The sequence below is a fragment of the Pundamilia nyererei genome, unplaced genomic scaffold (genome assembly GCF_000239375.1).
Source record: "Pundamilia nyererei isolate P.nyererei 1_Seehausen unplaced genomic scaffold, PunNye1.0 scaffold00262, whole genome shotgun sequence".
NCBI lineage: Eukaryota > Metazoa > Chordata > Actinopteri > Cichliformes > Cichlidae > Pundamilia > Pundamilia nyererei.
The window spans coordinates 239,674-257,208 of record NW_005187663.1 but is presented as its reverse complement, the minus strand read 5'-3'; the positions used below and the strand labels follow the sequence as shown (position 1 = coordinate 257,208).

The window sequence follows — 17,535 nt, the reverse complement described above, 5'->3', positions numbered from 1 at the left end:
TTTGCATTTGCGCTCGCTCGCAATGTGTTGCTCGCGCTCTCAACATTTCTGTCCGTGCGCGCTCAATTCTTTCTGTACACCGTTATATTTGTGCCTCAAAACCAGGCAATTACACACTGGGATGCAATAAAAAAAATCTGATTGGCTGTTTTGGTCTCCAATCAGCTCGAAATGACGAAACGCAATATCCCAGAATGCATTTCGTCCAAAACTCAAACGAGGCAGTGGCAGAGTTTGAAATATTACTCTTTCTCGGTCACAAAAGAAACTTTTAAGATATTTTCATGCGAGAATGGTGCTGTGTAAACTTCAAATACCTGCTCGGTTTATTGAGACATCACATATTTACAAGAGTGCTGTAACGTTTTTGGAGATTTGATTAAAACAATTTAATGGGTTAAATGTCGACAGGGAAAGAGTGGACCAAAGCGTGGGGAAACAGCTTCTTTGAACTCTGCTGTTATGTAATGTCTCTGGATGATGCAGCACTGCAGTCTAAAGGGATGCTCCTGTCATAGCTGCTCAATAAATATTTCAGTGAAATTGCTCTACTGCTATTTTGATATTCTGTTACCTTGAGTCACAAACCAGCATTAACGCTGCAAGTGTAATACTGATAATAATTAGGTCCCCAAACACAAAACAATCACAATCACTAAAAGAAAGGACTTTCTCTGGGAATTTGCAGTATTTCATCTCTTGAGTCGGCATTCAGAGTGACACCAGTGAATGTGTAGGTGGATCCAAGATATGTGCAGTGATTCATTTTCAGTGTTATCAGAGTGTAAGAAGTTGTCTTTGTGGCTCAAACTAGCAGAAGTCAAAACTAACCCTTCCCTTTGAAATTACCATCTTTTAAAGACGTTTAATTAAAAACAACATGTCAGGTAATGCTGTATAAGAACCAGTCCATTTTTACTACAAAGCCAGTTCAACCTATCTGGGATATCTTTCTGTTATCTGGATTCACTTGCCCTAACATTGTTGATCAGCGTCAGCAGTAACATGAAGCTGGTTATCAACTCTTAAGTTAACCCCGAGTTTCCCCTGCATGTTCATATGAAAGGGGTGACAGCAGCTGACCAAACACGAAGGGGTGTTTCATGGATCGCATGACTCTTCCTTCAAAGAAAATAATCCCTCCAGAGATGTTATCAAATGGTGATAAGCTCTAAAAAGCATAAATGTAAACCAGTAAACTGCAGCACTGTTGATAAAAGGACAAAAGATCAGTGCTGCACAGAGCAATAAAATAAAGATTTTAATTCCAGTTAATTATTTTATCACTGTGTTCTCAGTGCTGCTGTTTATTTCCAAAGCGGCGACTGCACATTTAGAGCTGTGAAGACTATTTAAACATTAAAGCTTACTGTCTCACAGCCTGATGAAGAAGACGTGGAAATCGCTGCAGTTTGTCGCAGATCACAGTGATAACACTGCGACTGTTTGCTCAGGTATTCTTGACGTGTGTTCTGTGTTCTAGTAGCTGCAATCCCAGCAGAAAAATACATTTAATAGCAGATTAGAATGAAGTGTAAAAGAACTTTTTAACATTTTAATTTTGATACACGGACATTCCTGTGACAAAGCGACACACAGTTTTAAGTATGGCTTAACAACCTGTACATATAACATGTATCCCCAGCAGAAAATCTCTTAAAACATGCTGTAAATAAAAGAATCAGTGAAAATGTTTCCAGTAGATTTGGAGCCAAAAGTGAACACCTAACCACTTACTAATTAATTATAATTGCTAACTTTCTGAGTGCTCTTCCTCCACTGTGTACCCAGTAATATCATTAAAGCTGTAAATACATCCTTCATACTGCCCATAATTTAAAAACAAAAAAATTTGCACAGCAAACAAATGAGAGCAGCCAGCCAGAGAAGGCTTGGCTTAGATAAATGTAACTTGAGCACAGATGAAAGGTGGTTGTTGGGTAACTGAGCATAAATCCCAATTTTTGGATAACTCTGATTTGTTTGGTCTCAAAATTCTCACAAATGTCAGCGACACATTTTAAACAATACAAAATGTGTTTTAAACATGTGAGAGGGTAAATAATGCTGCTGCAATGGAGTTCAGAAGTGAAATCATCAAATAAATTTGAAGCCTTACGTATACAAGGCAGGATTTAAAAAACCGTGGGTGGTAACAGTCATCTTAAAGTTAGTCATATTTTGCTCAGTCTGTTCTCTCAATGCCTCAAGCACTATCTGAGATACATGGAGTTACTTGCAACATGTGAAATAGCAGCTTCATGAATGTTGATGGTGATGCAGTTACATCCCCACCCCCGGTGTCTTTCTTCTAGCTAATGTTTTGTGCCATTAGCTTTGTTGGTGAGAATATATACTACCTGCTCCAGTGCTAACCAGTTAACTGTAGCTTACGTCTTTGTGTTTTTGTGTGCTGTTCAAGTAAATCTGTTGCAATGAATGAGTGAGAGGATCCAGGCAAAAGACAGTGAACACAAGTGAATCTAACAGGGTGAAAGAAAGAGGCACAAAAACTACACTAAGACTAAAACAAAGCAAGAACTGAAAGTACAGAATACTGATGAATATAAGAACATGATACAACAGACCTGCAGAACCAAGGACACATGAAAACCACGTAAAGATAAACATGAGCTCCGAACTTCAAAAAAACTCATGACCAAAAAATTTAAAAAAATCAGTTTGTAGGCATTTTCTAAAAGAGGATGACAGATGTGCGACAACCAGAACAACAATTTCCAGTACTGAGTTTGTTTGCTTTCTTCTGAAATGATTGGTAATCTACCGTCACATTTGAATAAAATGATGATCATATATCTATTGTAGTACAGTCAAAGCTTATCCATTAATCACCAAATTATGAAATCTGACATAACTTTTGAAAGAAGCCCATTCATTATGTGTTATGAAAGTAATGTCAGCAGCTGAAATCGTTTTTCCAGGTGTAATATCTGACACACTGCTCTGGTCCCTGTTAGGAAATGAATGCTGAACTGTGGCAAGTGGCTGATGTTTTACTGAAACATTAAGTCAGTGTCTTGCATACCTAACAGTGTATCCTTTTTAGAAGTGGGAAGTAAGTAATTCTTTTTTAATAGGAACTTAGTGAAGCTCAATTAAAAATAGTCAACAATAGTGGCATCAGTGTTTGAGGATATGACTGCTGAAAGCAGAGAGACCCATAAAAAGGCCTAGCATCACAAGATGAAATAGAATTGGTACTGAAAGTATTTCATCATTGTGGGAATAGTTAGGACCTAACTAGAAGTATGTACTTTGAACCCTTGATCATCGAGTACGGTGGGATTCAGTCTGTAGCACTGGCTACTCTATAATTGTTTTAGAGCATACTCTTCAGTTCATCTGGCTCATCTTTCCTCAGGCTTTTTCCCGTCATGCTTTTTCGGTTTTCTCACCTAACGCCACCCCCTTCTTCTGTCTGCTGTGACAAAAGCCTCAGCTACACCCCCTAAATACCAAAACTGGCACTCTCTGAGAACAGTGAGGTAAATCCTCTGCTGGAAGGCATTCCCTTTGAGGAAACACTGCTGAGGTTCACTTTACTGGACACATTGACAAGATGTATCAGCATTCTACATGTTACTCCTCTGATACAGAGGTGCAGCTGATATTGATTTTTGCTATAAGGTGACCTGTCATCAAACTGCAGTGTGATGATGATGATGATGATGAAACATTCAGCATTACTGCAACTGTATAAGCTCTCGTTACCCTTGTCTGCAGCATTTGCTTCAGTACCTGACCCATTCTGAACATGGAAATAAATAACAGCTGACTTTGCTGCCATGGCAACCCCTCCGGTCTGCTCTCTAGTTGTTTCCCTCCATACATCCACTCTCTATGTTGCAGCTTCTGCCTCTCTAGTATTGGTAAAGGAAATTAACAGGAAAAAATAATAATTGTAATTCATCTGACCAACTAGAGTTTCCGCTAGTTGGTCATTAGCTCAGCGGTCCACCTGGCCTGAGGTGAACCAAACAAATATTACTGGTGTATCTGTATTCTGTATATCATTGGTGTATTTGTAGTTTATTAGTGGACAGATAACAGAGTTTACAGGCATGACTACTGGAAGTAGTCAGAGAGCACATGTGACACACTGACTGATAATAGGACCAAATCCGCTGCCAAGCAGGGGAGTTTACATGTTCTCCCGTTGTGGGTTCTTTGCAGATCCTCCAGCTTCTTCACACACTCCAAAGCCATCCTTGTTAGGCTTGTTGGTGATTCTGAATTTGCCATATGTTTTATTGTGAGTGTGAATGGTTGCCTGTCTCTGTGTTGGTTGTGCGATAAAGTGGCAACCTGTCCAGGGTGTACCCCGCTTCTCATATCGTGACAGCTGGGATGGGCTCCAACCCTAATTAAATTGTTCTTTTTATGAGACAATAACATTTGGAGCATACTCTCTAAATACTACTTTCCATGCATTGTGACTGAACAACATTATGTCACAATGCAATGCATTGTTTTGAATAGTAACCGCAGTAGACCTACGTGTGCTGTCTTCTTTGATAAAGTAACTCTCAAATCCTTTTTTCTTGTTTTTCTGTGTTACAGTTGAAAGGGAACTGGTTCAGAAGAGGACCTTCACCCGTTGGATAAACCTCCACCTAGAAAAGGTTTGTGCAGAGCATCAGGATGTTATCACTGCAGAACATTCACAGGACTAGAAACATAAATCATGGTCTTCATGCTCAGTTACTGCAGTTGCTACTCTTTAATGTAACTGCGGTTAAGCAGAGGAACCCGCTCATACACATGGTAGGACACACAAGATGGATATAAATGGGGACAGCCACTCTGAATTATGTATGTGGTTGTGTGAAACTGCCTGTGTGTGACATTAAACTTTCATTTGGTTTTCTACTGTTGATCCAATCTACTGTTAATCTATTCCCCAGACATACTCTGTTTCTAGAGACTGATTATGATTCTGTGGAGTCTGTGCTTTTCTGCTCTGGAGCTTCTGTTTTGCTTTTGTTGGCAGTTCTAATCAGGGGTGAGTCAGAGTTAGCTGTGAGTTGGAGTGTCTGATCAAGGCTTTTGTTTTGCCTCACACAATGAGCCTCTCTTCTCTTATTCACTCTTTGGCCATGTGTCAAATTTCTGACCCACTAATTGACAATCATACGTTTGTCTGCTGTCAACTTGGAAAGTTGATTCCCCCACCCTCTGACCCCTCCACCACACATCATGCAAACCATGTTCAGACTGGTTCACAAATCCCTGAGTTGTTTTTTAATTGTTATGACAACAGAGCTAAGATTTTAACGATAAGCCTGTGCTTGCACTTGCTGCCGTTGGCCTACGTACCATGTCTTTAAGCAGGTAACAATTAAACCAAGACTTCAAAACCCATCATTTGACCCAGCTGTCTTAGCTAATTATAGGCCAATCTCCAACCTTCCTTTCATCTCAAAAAAGAGTAGTTGTCAAACAGCTAACAGATCATCCGCAGAGGAATGGCTTATTAGAAATTTTGAGAAAATCACTCGAAATTTCGAGAAATATAACTCAAAATTTCGAGTTACTTTTCTCAAAATTTCGAGTTAGCTCTGCCAATCAAAAATATACGTGAATGAGGTCGCTTTCTTGTTACCCGGAAGCATATGGCGCAGGACCGCGCACTCAAAAACGGATCCCAACATATTAAAGTATGTTTGCTGATAGTAACACCATGTGATTCAGCTAATAACACAGGGATTTCATCATTTGTGAAGCCAGGCTGAAAACACGCAGCAATCTGTGCATTCACGACTGGATGTAATAACGGTAGCTTAGCTGTAGCATTTGTAGCTGAGGGCTTCAGCTTCCGGGTAACAAGGAAATGACGTCATTCACGTAGATTACTGATTGGCAGCGCTAACTCGAAATTTCGAGTTGCTTTTCTCAAAAATTTGAGTTAATAAATCGAAATTTCGAGTTACTTTCTCGAAATTTCGACATATTAACTTGAGATTTCGAGAAAATAACTTGAAATTTCGAGAAAATAACTCGAAATTTTGAGTTATGGATCTTTTTTTTTTCTTTTTTTTTTTTTTTATTAGTGGGGGAAACGGGCTTCCATACAAAGGGGTGGGATTAAATAAGTGTTTACTTCTTCCCACTCCCTTTCAACATGTAAATTAATCAGAACGGTTTTTTTTGTATGTAATTTGTATAGTATTTTTTTTCTTTCTTATTTTATTGTTATTATATTATTATTATATTGTTCACATGTTGAAATAAATTACCAATCAATCAATGTTGAATTGTCTCGCAGCTGCTCTATTCCCATGTTGTTGCAGTATGTTAATGACTAACCTCGTATTGTGGATGGATGATCTCAGTTGTTCTCCTGACTGAAGTTTGGTCTGTTTACGGCATTCTGCCATGCAATTGCATTTGTCCCTGACCACCAGAAACCTTCACGTTAACTTTTATCGAGTATCAAGTTAGCGTTCATCCTTCAGCTTCACTGTGCTAATGTTATGCTAACGTAGCTGTTTTACTAGTGATCACGTAGGACATCATTATGTTCCAGCTAGTCCAACTTCAGTAACCCTAAAAAAGTCGCTGCTGTTCAGTTTTCTGTTTTCATTTATGTTGGAAGTGATAGCAGAGCTGTACGTTTTAATTTTTTCAGAAATCTGTCAGTCAGAACATGCTATATCATGTTTAGGTGGAAACTAGCGAGCTAACTTCCTGCTAACTTCTAACTCCGTTGAATTTAATAAATTCATGGATGCCTGGATGCCTGGATGTTAAACTTAATTGTTACACCTGGTAAAGCAGCAACGCTGATCATTTTATTACAGATGAAAGGATTTAGACAGTTTTTAACTCTTAGTGATGCCGCAGTGTTCGTTTGACATTGGGTCCAAAACTCCATCTGCTTCAGGTCCCAGATTACTCTGCGAGGCTCCTCACTACGGCAGCCATAATGCTCCGACAATCCATCAAGCGGTGCGGTTTCATAGCTTACCAAAGTCGTACTAAAACATTTCTTGACAGATTTGTGCACGCTGTGTACCACATAAAATCGGTTCGAGGTCAGTAAGCACAACCGGAATTCATACAGAAGGCACACTGTCGATTTTTGAGAAAATTAAAGGATTTTAAGTGTGACTTATAGTGTGTAAAATATGTTATACAGAAGAAAAGAATATATCGTGATATATATCGTTACCGCACATGCTTCATATTATACCGTGATATGGATTTTAGGCCATATCACCCAGCCCTAACTCAAAGCATCCGTTTAAAACATTAACATTAATTAAAGTGTACTTCAGTGAACCTTTGATTTTTCACAAAGCTCTTATAGTTTGCTGCACAGCTGATGACAGGAAATGTTACACAGTTTCTACAATCTTTCAATGCCCAACCTTCATCAGCTTGTTGCCAACCGGAGATTTCAGTGATTTAAGACAGTATTAATGTTGTTTTTACTCTGTGCTGCTCAGCTTGAAGCGTAATGATCTATTACAGTTTAGATCTTGTTAATTCCCATCACAGGTCATGTTAAACTAAACTCTTCAACTTCTTGAAATTGAGCCTTTATGCTAACATTTTCTGTTTACTTTATTAAATATCAGATTTCATTCAGATTTAAATGATGTAGGTGTAATGATGTAAAGTAGGTTTGTACAACCCAATCTACAACAAAATGAGATGTTTTAATAACTGTAAATAAAAAAGAATGCCACATTTCATTTCAAACTTTTGGTCACTGTAAAATCCTCAATGGTACGAATCTTGGCCGAGAGTCGGTGCATCTGTCATTGTCATGTTCCTCAAAGTGGATTACTAGACCACGTGGAAGAACATACCAGAGTCATCCAAATATGTTACATAATTTTTCTCACCAGACTGCACAGTGTTCATCAGCCTTTGAAAAGTGGCTGGGACATTTTTTCAACTTAAAAGATTTGGCAGTGTATTATACAAACCCATCTTCCAACATCCGATGACCGATCCGTGCTGGGTTAATGCAGTATACGTGCTGGATGATGGGCTTGTGATCACCACTCTCTATGTAATGCTCAAGAACTGTGGCTAAGACAGCAGACTCTAGATGTTTTCAAAATTTTGGTATTCTCATTTTTTTTAATATGTTGACTTTCCAAAAACGGGACTTTTTGTTCCTGTCAAGTCTTTGAATTGAATAGTCTATGTCATTGACAAAACGGTTTGCAGGACTGAGTCAGTGTGGCTAACAACCAAAGCCAAGACATTAAATTATTCCTTTAGCTGAGAGATCTTCATTCTTAAACTGTTGAGGTGGGGCAATGAAGTTATTGAAGTTCTGGTTTCTATCAGGAGAAACCAGAACTTCATGATATACAAATGCATAAACACAGTCAGGGCTGGAATTCAAAATGCATTATTTATACTATTTTTTTGATTAAATATGATGCTGTTTTTATCTGCATTTTACCCAGTGTCTCAACTTTTTGCTTGGATGATTGTCTATGACATTAACAGAAACAAGAATCTGCATCTGTGCTGCCAATTATCAGCTTTAGTAATTCCTAAAAAGGAAAACAATTTAGCATGATCATTACTGTAAATGGTAATAGACTCTTTTTTTTCCTTTCTCCGTGTCTATTGTTAAAGAAAGCCCTCTTTTCTCCTCATTCTTGTTTGTCCATCCACAGTGTGACCCACCCATAGAGGTTCATGACCTCTTTCAGGACATCCGGGATGGGCGCATCCTCATGGCCCTGCTGGAGGAACTCTCTGGCTGTAAACTGGTCAGCCTGTAACACTGACTTTTAAGTGCTAGATTGGTTTTGCACTACTTGCTTTGCCAAGTGTTGTTGCTGTTTTATAGGATACTTAATTGTACTTTTTCCCAGCTTCATGGGTTCAGGAAGTCCTCCCATCGTATTTTCCGACTGAATAACATCGCCAAGGTCCTGTCTTTTCTTGAGGAGAGAAATGTGAGTATGACAGTTAAGCAGTGGTTAAATTGCTGGATGAAATGCAGAACTGTGAGGACATACACGCTCTGTCAACAGGTAAAGCTGGTCAGTATCGATGCAGTTGACATTGCAGATGGAAATTCCTCCATCATCTTGGGACTCATTTGGAACATCATTCTCTTCTTTCAGGTAATTGCATTTTTTGTCTTGAAGCTTTGAAGGAAACGGCTTCCAGGGCCTAATCCGTGGATCGGCTTCCTTCGAGGCGTGGGCGTCTATCAGCAGAGATTGTACCTTCACCTATCAGCAGAGATTGTCCCTTAGTCTGTAACACAGTCAAATATATTCTCAAGTAACATTCAAGCATGCCATTCAGCGTGTTAGTACGAGCTCGGGAGCAGCTTGGGAGAACAAGAAAACAGAGACTGCTTCAGATTGTCTTCCCAAAGTGACTCAACTTTATTCACAAGTACAACAGTTTATATAGAGGATAAAATTCATGAGACAGCAGATTATCAGTTTAAACCAGTACAGACCAAGATAAGGGAGCGTCTTCCTGCCCTTGGGTGAAGAAGCATCCTTTGTGTAGTTTATCAGTTCAGCTACAATTGTGATTATCTCAGCGACATATTTTCAAGGCACGAAATAAAGAGTTCTTTCATTAGTGAAATCTGAAACAAACCATTTGGCCTTCAACAGGCGTCTCCTAAGAGATTAAGAAACTAATGTAGCTGAGGGAGTGATCTCTGTGGTATTTCAACCTTGTACCAGCCTGTGATTCTCACACATCAATTCAAAGAGAAAAATAACTGAAACAAAGGGGCCTTATTGAATGACAGAGTTTTCCTGTATAATGTCACTATAAAACAATATCCAGTAAATGCTCCCATGGTACTAAAATACCTAACAAGCTTCTTCATCAAAATCCTCTCTCACTTCTCTAAGAAGAGGATGCTAGTACAAAACGGTGTATTTTTCATAAGCTTTGCACTTCCTTTCTCTAAAAGGGAAAGAAAGCTCTTCTCCTCTATTCTAGAGTCAGATCTAGGCGAGGTTAGCTATTGGCTAAACTATACCTTTTTCTTTTGTTAACTTCCAATGCAAATCTTTGTATAACACAAACTGTAATATAAGATTTGTGTAGCTTAAAATTTGGCATTTTATAGCAAAGCCAACAATGTATTGACAGCAGAAGTTATTTTTTGCTTTGGCATCAGTGCTTTGACAAAGAAACTTTTGTTCATCACTGTTAAGTAGATGGGCCTCAAAGCGTGGTAGCTATGATCACTCAGCTAATCAGCTGCTATCAGGGGTGACGAGGCAAATGTTACCCATCTTGTCAAATGTTCAGTCACAGCTGTTTTCTTATTCTGAGTAACTCTGACAGTGTAAACTGAACTAAAGGTGAAAAGCTCCACAGATTCTCCACTAAACGAATTCTCAGTTTTATTCTTTCACAATCTGTTTAAGGGTAACAATTTCATCCAATGGTTACTATAGTAACCATGATGTAATGAGTCAATAGATATGAGGACTTTATCTGTTTAATGCCTAAATGTTGAAATGAGTAGTAAAGTAGCTCAACTAACTCAGCTCTTCCACCACCCAGATTAAGGAACTGACTGGGAACATCAGGAGCCAGTTCCCCTCCTCTTCCAGCCTTTCATCCATTCCCACCAGCTCTGACTCTGACACATCCTACAGCAGCACGCCATTGGACGACAGGCAGTCAGCATCCACAGCCGTGCGAGAACAGAGCAGGGCCATTAAGAAGTTACTGCAGTGGGTACAGAAGCGAACACGCAAGTGAGTTGGAGCTGCCGTTTCCATTATATGGAAATATGTTACATGCATTATACAATTACATAGTTTGTGTCCTTTTTGGAAAAGCAGTAATTCTTTGTATCTGTTTGTGTTTGATCCAGTTAGTTCTTTGTGGTCCCTCTATATTCTGCTTTTCTCTTGCCTTTTTACCCTCACTGCCCAACTGTTTGAGGCAGATGGTTACCCCCTCTAGAGCCTGGTCCTGCCGAAGGTGTTGTCCTGTGAAAAGGACGCCCTTCCCTCCCATTGTCACCAAGTGCTTACTCATCGGGCATCGTCTGATGTTTGGGGTTCCCTCTTTGGTTATGCAGGTTTTTTCGCTTTCAATGGAAAGTGCCATGAGATGATCAATGTAGTGTTTGTTTTTGTTTGTTTGGGTTTTTTTGGTGATGTTCCTGGATTGGCCCTTTCCACAGACTATTTCTTATTTTTGTTGCAGGTATGGTGTAGCAGTGCAGGACTTTAGTAAAAGCTGGATCAGTGGTCTGGCTTTCCTGGCTGTTATTAAGTCCATTGACTCCAGCTTGGTAGACATGAGGAAAGCCCTACTGAGAAGTTCCAGAGAAAATCTAGAGGATGCCTTCAGAATCGCCCACTACAGCCTGGGTATACCGCGCCTTCTGGAACCTGAAGGTAACAAGACAACAGCTACTTTTACTTACCAGCCTAATCACTACTCTAGTGACTGAAACTGTAATTCATCTATTTTACAGATGACGTGATAAAAGAGAGCTCAAGAACAGTGACAATAGTAGTTGAGTGTATCTCATCAGCATATTTTGTAATGTGTGAGTAATTTCTTGAGATTAAAATGCAACAGTAAGAAAACCTTCGTTAAGAGTCAGAATCTAGTCAGAATCAGCTTTTCTGAGGATAGCCGACTGCTTTTGTGTATCAGAATGAATAGCCTTCAGAGATGCTGCTTTTAAGGGGGCGAAGTTTTACATTCTACTTTGTAAGGAATGCAGCAGTGACCTTTTATATTTGTGAGAAGAAAATGACCCAGTGGTTATATGATAACGTAAACTCCCATTAACAGGAAGAAAATACATTTTACTCAGCACCAGAGAACAAATGGACCATAAATATAAAAATACATGCACTGTGTATACGACACATTGCTTAACTGTAACTTCCTGTAGTCTTTTGTGTTTCCCATGCTACACCACCACATATGCTCCCATCTGTCCTCCATAGGCAGACTGCTGCCACTAGAAACTTTTATCTGAAGTGTTTGCAAACAGTGTTACACACAGTATTCTATAAATATGTTTTACATTAGCTCGGCAGATAACGTAATTCTTGATTTAGCAGACACTGAGATTCAGATGGATTATTTGCTAACAAAGAATGAGAAATCCTTTTTGTTGTACACGTGATAGACTGAAGGATTTGACGGGGAATATCGACCATCATTTGAGAAAATCAAAGCTGTTAAATTTAGCGTAGTGTCATTTATTTGTACCGCATATAAAACATGCTGTTACACTACACAGTAGCCCTTTGAGACAGTCTTCACTGAGTTAATAAAGTAATGGTAGTTCCTTTTTACACAGAGCTGCAGTGCTTATGCTGTATTTGTCCTGGTCTAGTATGCAAGAGACAGTAAAAACCAGACAGCCTGTAGATTTCCCCATTATTATGAGTGGAAATATAGAACCTTTCAAGGTAATCCTCTCGTGCATCTCTGGGCTGTCTTCAATTGGCTGCTTTGTTTTTAAGATCAGTCCGTGGAAGTTCCATTGTATTTGTACTTGTAATGAATGCTTTGGTGCTCCTGTAAAGCAGTCATTCGATGCTCCTGGTCTCAGTCTCTTGCCTGGCACACAACTGTCAGAGTTAGTAAGATCACATTCTTCCAGTGAAAACTGCTGGAAACCTAACTTTCATCCCCAGTGACGAGGTAGAGATTTTGCCACAGACAGGAAACTGGTCAGAGTCTCCTAAGACCCTCCAAACAGAGCAGCTGCACTGGAAGCTGTGTAGGCATGCCCAAGGAGATTATGTTGAACAGGAGCCTTACCTAATTTAAGTTGGACACGGCTTTTTGATTTTCATAAGCCTGTTCCTGGATTGTCTTTTGGGCACATCTTGGACATAGGATCATACCATAATAATAATAATAAAAAGGCATGTTTACATTTAGTTACTCTTTCTTTCACTCTTGTTCTCTCTCAATTTTCCTTTATTTGCTCAGATGTGTCTATCAATGCACCAGATGAGCAGTCTATCATTACATATGTGTCTCAGTTCCTGGAGCACTTCCCTGGTATCGAAGAGGTATGAAAGATCCCTTACCTAGACAAAATCAGTGAATTGGAATTGAATTGTATTTTGACTAAGCAGTCATTTGAAAAATGATATTTCCCTGTTCCCGTCTCAGCCAGAGGAGCCCTGCCAGTTAATTGAACGAAGTGTCTCTATGGGCCGACTCAACTTCAGTGACTCTGACCACATGAGTAAAGGTACTCACCGAAGCAGAATAAGGGAGAGGTCCTATATGTTTCAGAAGGACTGTGCCCAACCCCCACCCAAAATCTTAATTTCCTCTGTATCGGAAGACAGAAGCATGATGCCACCTTCCTTCAGGGTTACGGCAACTCGATCGTGGTCCAGCGATGACATTTTGACAGATTCGCCCCACACAGATGACCCCATAAAACCGGTGGAAGAAATCTTAACCAACAATGATGACCCACAGCTGTCTTATACTCACTCGCCCACCGGCTCATCAGTACCCGAGTCTGTAAACACAGAGTCAGTAATGGATGACTCTGCAATCAGCTCACCGGACTCTTGGGTGGAGAGTGAGCTTGCCGTGGCAGGGGAGAAGGATGGTGAGAGCCAAAGTTGCTTGTGTGATATTGGAACAGCTTGGGATGTGTACCGTGCGACTCCTGTGGAAGTAACTGCTATTGATGAAGGATTTATCCCATCCATAGAAGAAAGAGCCGCTGATGAGCAGTCACTGAGTGAGTGTTGTGTTGATGAAGGGATTTACTCTTTGAGCTCACTGGAGAGCATGCAGGACAGATTCCAGGGGCATGCTAAGAAAAGGGAAGTGCGAGTAGCTGAAGTGGAAGATTCAAAACTTGAAAGAAGCAACAAGGACTTGGAAACTGAGCAGGTACCTGAGCAGATCAATACTGAGGTTATAACACAGCTAGAGTCTGAATCCCTAAAAGAGAAGGAGCAAGAATCTTCAGCTGAAGTGAGCGACTTTGGTGCTGAAGATATCCGTGAACCTCAAATACTGAGCTCCAACACATCCAGCGACTATTGTGAAGAATCTGTGAAAGAGAATATTATAGAAGACTGTACTCACAGAGATGAGAAATGTGTGAAGAAATCTGTGGATGCACAGAACCACAAAGGAGAAACTAACAGTCAAAGTGAATTTCTGCAAGACATAAATGTCTCTGAGGAGGTTGAATTGGAAACTGAATGTCATAAAACAGACTGCTGTGGTTCTTTAGAGAACAAAAAAGAACCAGAAATGTTAAAGGGCAGGAATGAAGTACTTGTAGAAACACAAGATGAAGCAAGTGAAGGACTTTTAAAAGACAGCCCAGACTCTCAGGACATAAATAATTCTGTACAAATTACTAAAGCTTTAGAAAACACCTCTTCTACCAACGCAGAGGAAGTATTAACAACAAGTCAGGATCCAAGCATAGGCATGAATATTCCTTCCATCTCTATTGTCAGTGTGCCAGAAGAACAGGATGAACATGGTACTGCTGATGAAAATCTCAGCCAGCCATTGGTGTTTGTAAGCGAGGTGACCGACATGTGTGTCAACAGTACTGCAAACCCAGGTGAAAAAAGCTCTACCTCCAATAAAGACGATGAAATTATTGCTGAGGGTCTGTTTGAAAATGCTAAAGCCACATCTTCAGGAGAATTAATGGATCCAGAAAATCAGCATTTAAATGATATAAATGAACACAATCTATCATCAAATGAATACGTGCAAGGTCAGATTGAAATAAGTGAAGATGGTGATAAATGCAAGCCTCCTCTTGATGATTCTCAGGGAGAAACTAACTTTTCTACAGAGGCTGAAACTCATATAGTGGATATTGAGCATGCTGTAAATTCCACTGATCCACCTGATGGACATGAGAGCAAACTAGCTGACACCTTTTGTAGCAGCGACATAGCCAACACACAGCTTAGTACACTGGATCCATTCAACACCGAACCAAGTGATGAGATAGGGACGTTGCGCTCTGAACCAGCTACCGTGTCCAGAAACATGGACGTTTTGTTTTACACGGACTTTGATCGAGGTTCTCCAACAGAGGATCTGGTTGGTGACCCTGTTGAGCCCATGGATCTGTTCTACCCTGACAAAGAAGAGCTCATGTTTACAGACCAACCTGACACTGAAGCACAAACCTGGCCCTCTGTTTTGAGTGTCTCTGCTCTGCAGCCAGCACCACCTTCAGACATTTTACCAGATGACCAACAATTCGATCCGCTGGGTGAAGACTTCAGGGAAGTGGACTTGATAGAGGAGCACGATGAGGTAAATGTGAACCTGTTTCACTTTCTTGGGGCTTAAAGGTCAGTAACACTGTTGCGTTGCGAGTTTTCAGGAGCATTTTCTGTTGTCATTTTGTCTTTTCTCTTGCTATTGCTCTTAAGGTATGTACCGCTACACAACTCGTCATTGTCTCTAGCCTTCAAAATGTGAAACACATGAGTTCTGCTGACTTTATATTGACCATGTCTCATATTTCGATAGTGGAAAAGTTATTTCGCTGTAATTATATTTAGCATTTTATCACCTAGCCCTGCCTTCAGCTTGTTTGGCAAGTTTCTCAGAGACATTACTGATACATTAAGTGGTTGATGATTTTCACACAATGAGCAGGACAGAAGCAATGATATGTTAAAGTGTGACATTTTTTTCTGTACTTTTTATTCTGTTAAAATATCTCTTTTTATCCTATTAGGTGATCACAAAGACCACCCAAGAGACAAAGAATGTATTTGGATCCCAGCAGCACTGCTTGTTGCCTGGAGTGAAGCTATGTAAGCCCTTAGGAGATGCTGATGTTCTAGCAGACAGGAGGGATCCCAGTGAGGCTGAGCAACAGAAGCCAGTCTCTGCCAGGGAAAACACAGAGCCTGTGAGGTAGGCTTTCTATTCTTAGTGTACACTGAGAAGCACACTTTACCCAGGGGGAAAGCAATGTTGTGGCAAATGATGGGATTCTTCTGACCCAGCCCTTCAGTTAGACATTTCTATAAATGTCCTGAAAAGTGGAGGCTGTAGGAAATTAAAGGAAGGCAGTATGAGACGGACAAGACTGTGACTTGAGAATTAAAGACATTAAAGTGAAACACTTTCTTCTGTGCTTTCTAGCTAACATTCACACACATTTATCAGAGTATGAATGTGTTGGGGTTAGTATCTTGCCCAAGGATATTTGGCCTGCAGACTAGGGGGTGTCAGGAGTTGAACCACCAACTTTCCCTATCAGCAGATGACCTGCTCTACCTCCTGAGCTACAGCCACAGCTGGACCAATCTCACTTTTAAAAAATACATAGCAGAAAATAAAGGATCTTTTTTAATGTTTAAAGCCTTTTTATATTCTTCAGTTCTGCCTGACCCTTAAGTATTAGTAGAATCAGAGCTTGGTCCTGTCTGGTTCTTTGTTTTGTTTTAGTGTTTTCACTGTAAACCTGAAGTTTCTTGAGCCAGAATGTTGGAGCAGCTTAGTGTTGCTTTCATGCCAGTACTTATTCTGTGATTCCAGAGGCTTGAAAAAGTAATTGTTTTTGTTATTTCCTGGCTTTACTGTCTCCTGTTGAGAATGAAAGTGATAGATTTTTGTTTCGTCAGGAGCAGTGGAGGTTCCAGCAGACAAGGTGAAAGCCATATCCCACCAGTTCTCCGTCACAGAAAGGGGGCTCATTGCCCCGAGTCAGTGGTGAGTTTGATGCTCCTTTCCCTCCCACAGAGATGTTAAAACAATGAGTACCACTGTATATTGAGAGTGCGACTGGCATTTTCACAGGACAGTCGGAGAGCTGTAACTACAAAAGCTGACCGTGATGACTTTGATTTTTGGTAAGAGCATTTCCTTCCCTGCTTTACAGTCAGGTCCATAAATATTGGGACATCGACACGATTCTAACGTTTTTGGCTCCATACACCACCACGATGGATTCCAAATGAAACGAACAAGATGTGCTTTAACTGCAGATTGTCAGCTTTTATTTGAGGGTGTTTACATCCAAATCAGGGGAACGGTGTTGGAATTACAACAGTTTGCATATGTGCCTCCCACTTGTTAAGGGACCAAAAGTAATGGGATAGAATAAGAACCATAAATCAAACTTTAATTTTTTAATACTTGGTTGCAGTCAGTCACAGCCTGAAGTCTGGAACACACAGACATCACCAGATGCTGGGTTTCATCCCTGCTGATGCTCTGCCAGGCCTCTACTGCAACTGTCTTCAGTTCCTGCTTGTTCTTGGGGCATTTTCCCTTCAGTTTTGTCTTTAGCAAATGAAATGCATGCTCAATCCGATTCAGGTCAGGTGATTGACTTGGCCATTGCAAAACAGTCCACTTCTTTCCCTTCAAAAACTCTTTGGTTGCTTTTGCAGTTTGCTTTGGGTCGTTGTCCATCTGCAATGTGAAGCACCGTCCAATGAGTTCTGAAGCATTTGTCTGAATTAGAGATGGACCGATCCGATATTACGTATCGGTATCGGTCCGATACTGACCTAAATTACTGGATCGGATATCGGAGAAAAATAA

At 40.2% G+C, this 17,535-nt stretch overlaps 1 protein-coding gene across 3 annotated transcripts in view; it reads left to right on the top strand.

Moving 5' to 3' along the window:
- Positions 1 to 17,535, top strand: part of clmna (calmin a) — a 36,261-nt gene that overhangs the window by 13,873 nt on the left and 4,853 nt on the right. Inside the window, exons 2-12 of one of the 3 annotated variants that reach the window (XM_005750112.2) lie at positions 4,582 to 4,643; positions 8,664 to 8,759; positions 8,865 to 8,948; positions 9,027 to 9,119; positions 10,540 to 10,736; positions 11,194 to 11,387; positions 12,952 to 13,034; positions 13,138 to 15,285; positions 15,716 to 15,897; positions 16,617 to 16,698; positions 16,786 to 16,838. In XM_005750112.2, coding sequence (XP_005750169.1) covers positions 4,582 to 4,643; positions 8,664 to 8,759; positions 8,865 to 8,948; positions 9,027 to 9,119; positions 10,540 to 10,736; positions 11,194 to 11,387; positions 12,952 to 13,034; positions 13,138 to 15,285; positions 15,716 to 15,897; positions 16,617 to 16,698; positions 16,786 to 16,838 — 3,274 coding nt within the window. Of the gene's footprint in view, positions 1 to 4,581; positions 4,644 to 8,663; positions 8,760 to 8,864; positions 8,949 to 9,026; positions 9,120 to 10,539; positions 10,737 to 11,193; positions 11,388 to 12,951; positions 13,035 to 13,137; positions 15,286 to 15,715; positions 15,898 to 16,610; positions 16,699 to 16,785; positions 16,839 to 17,535 lie in introns of all 3 variants that reach the window. The other 2 variants (XM_005750111.2, XM_005750110.2) reach the window with 2 other exon arrangements.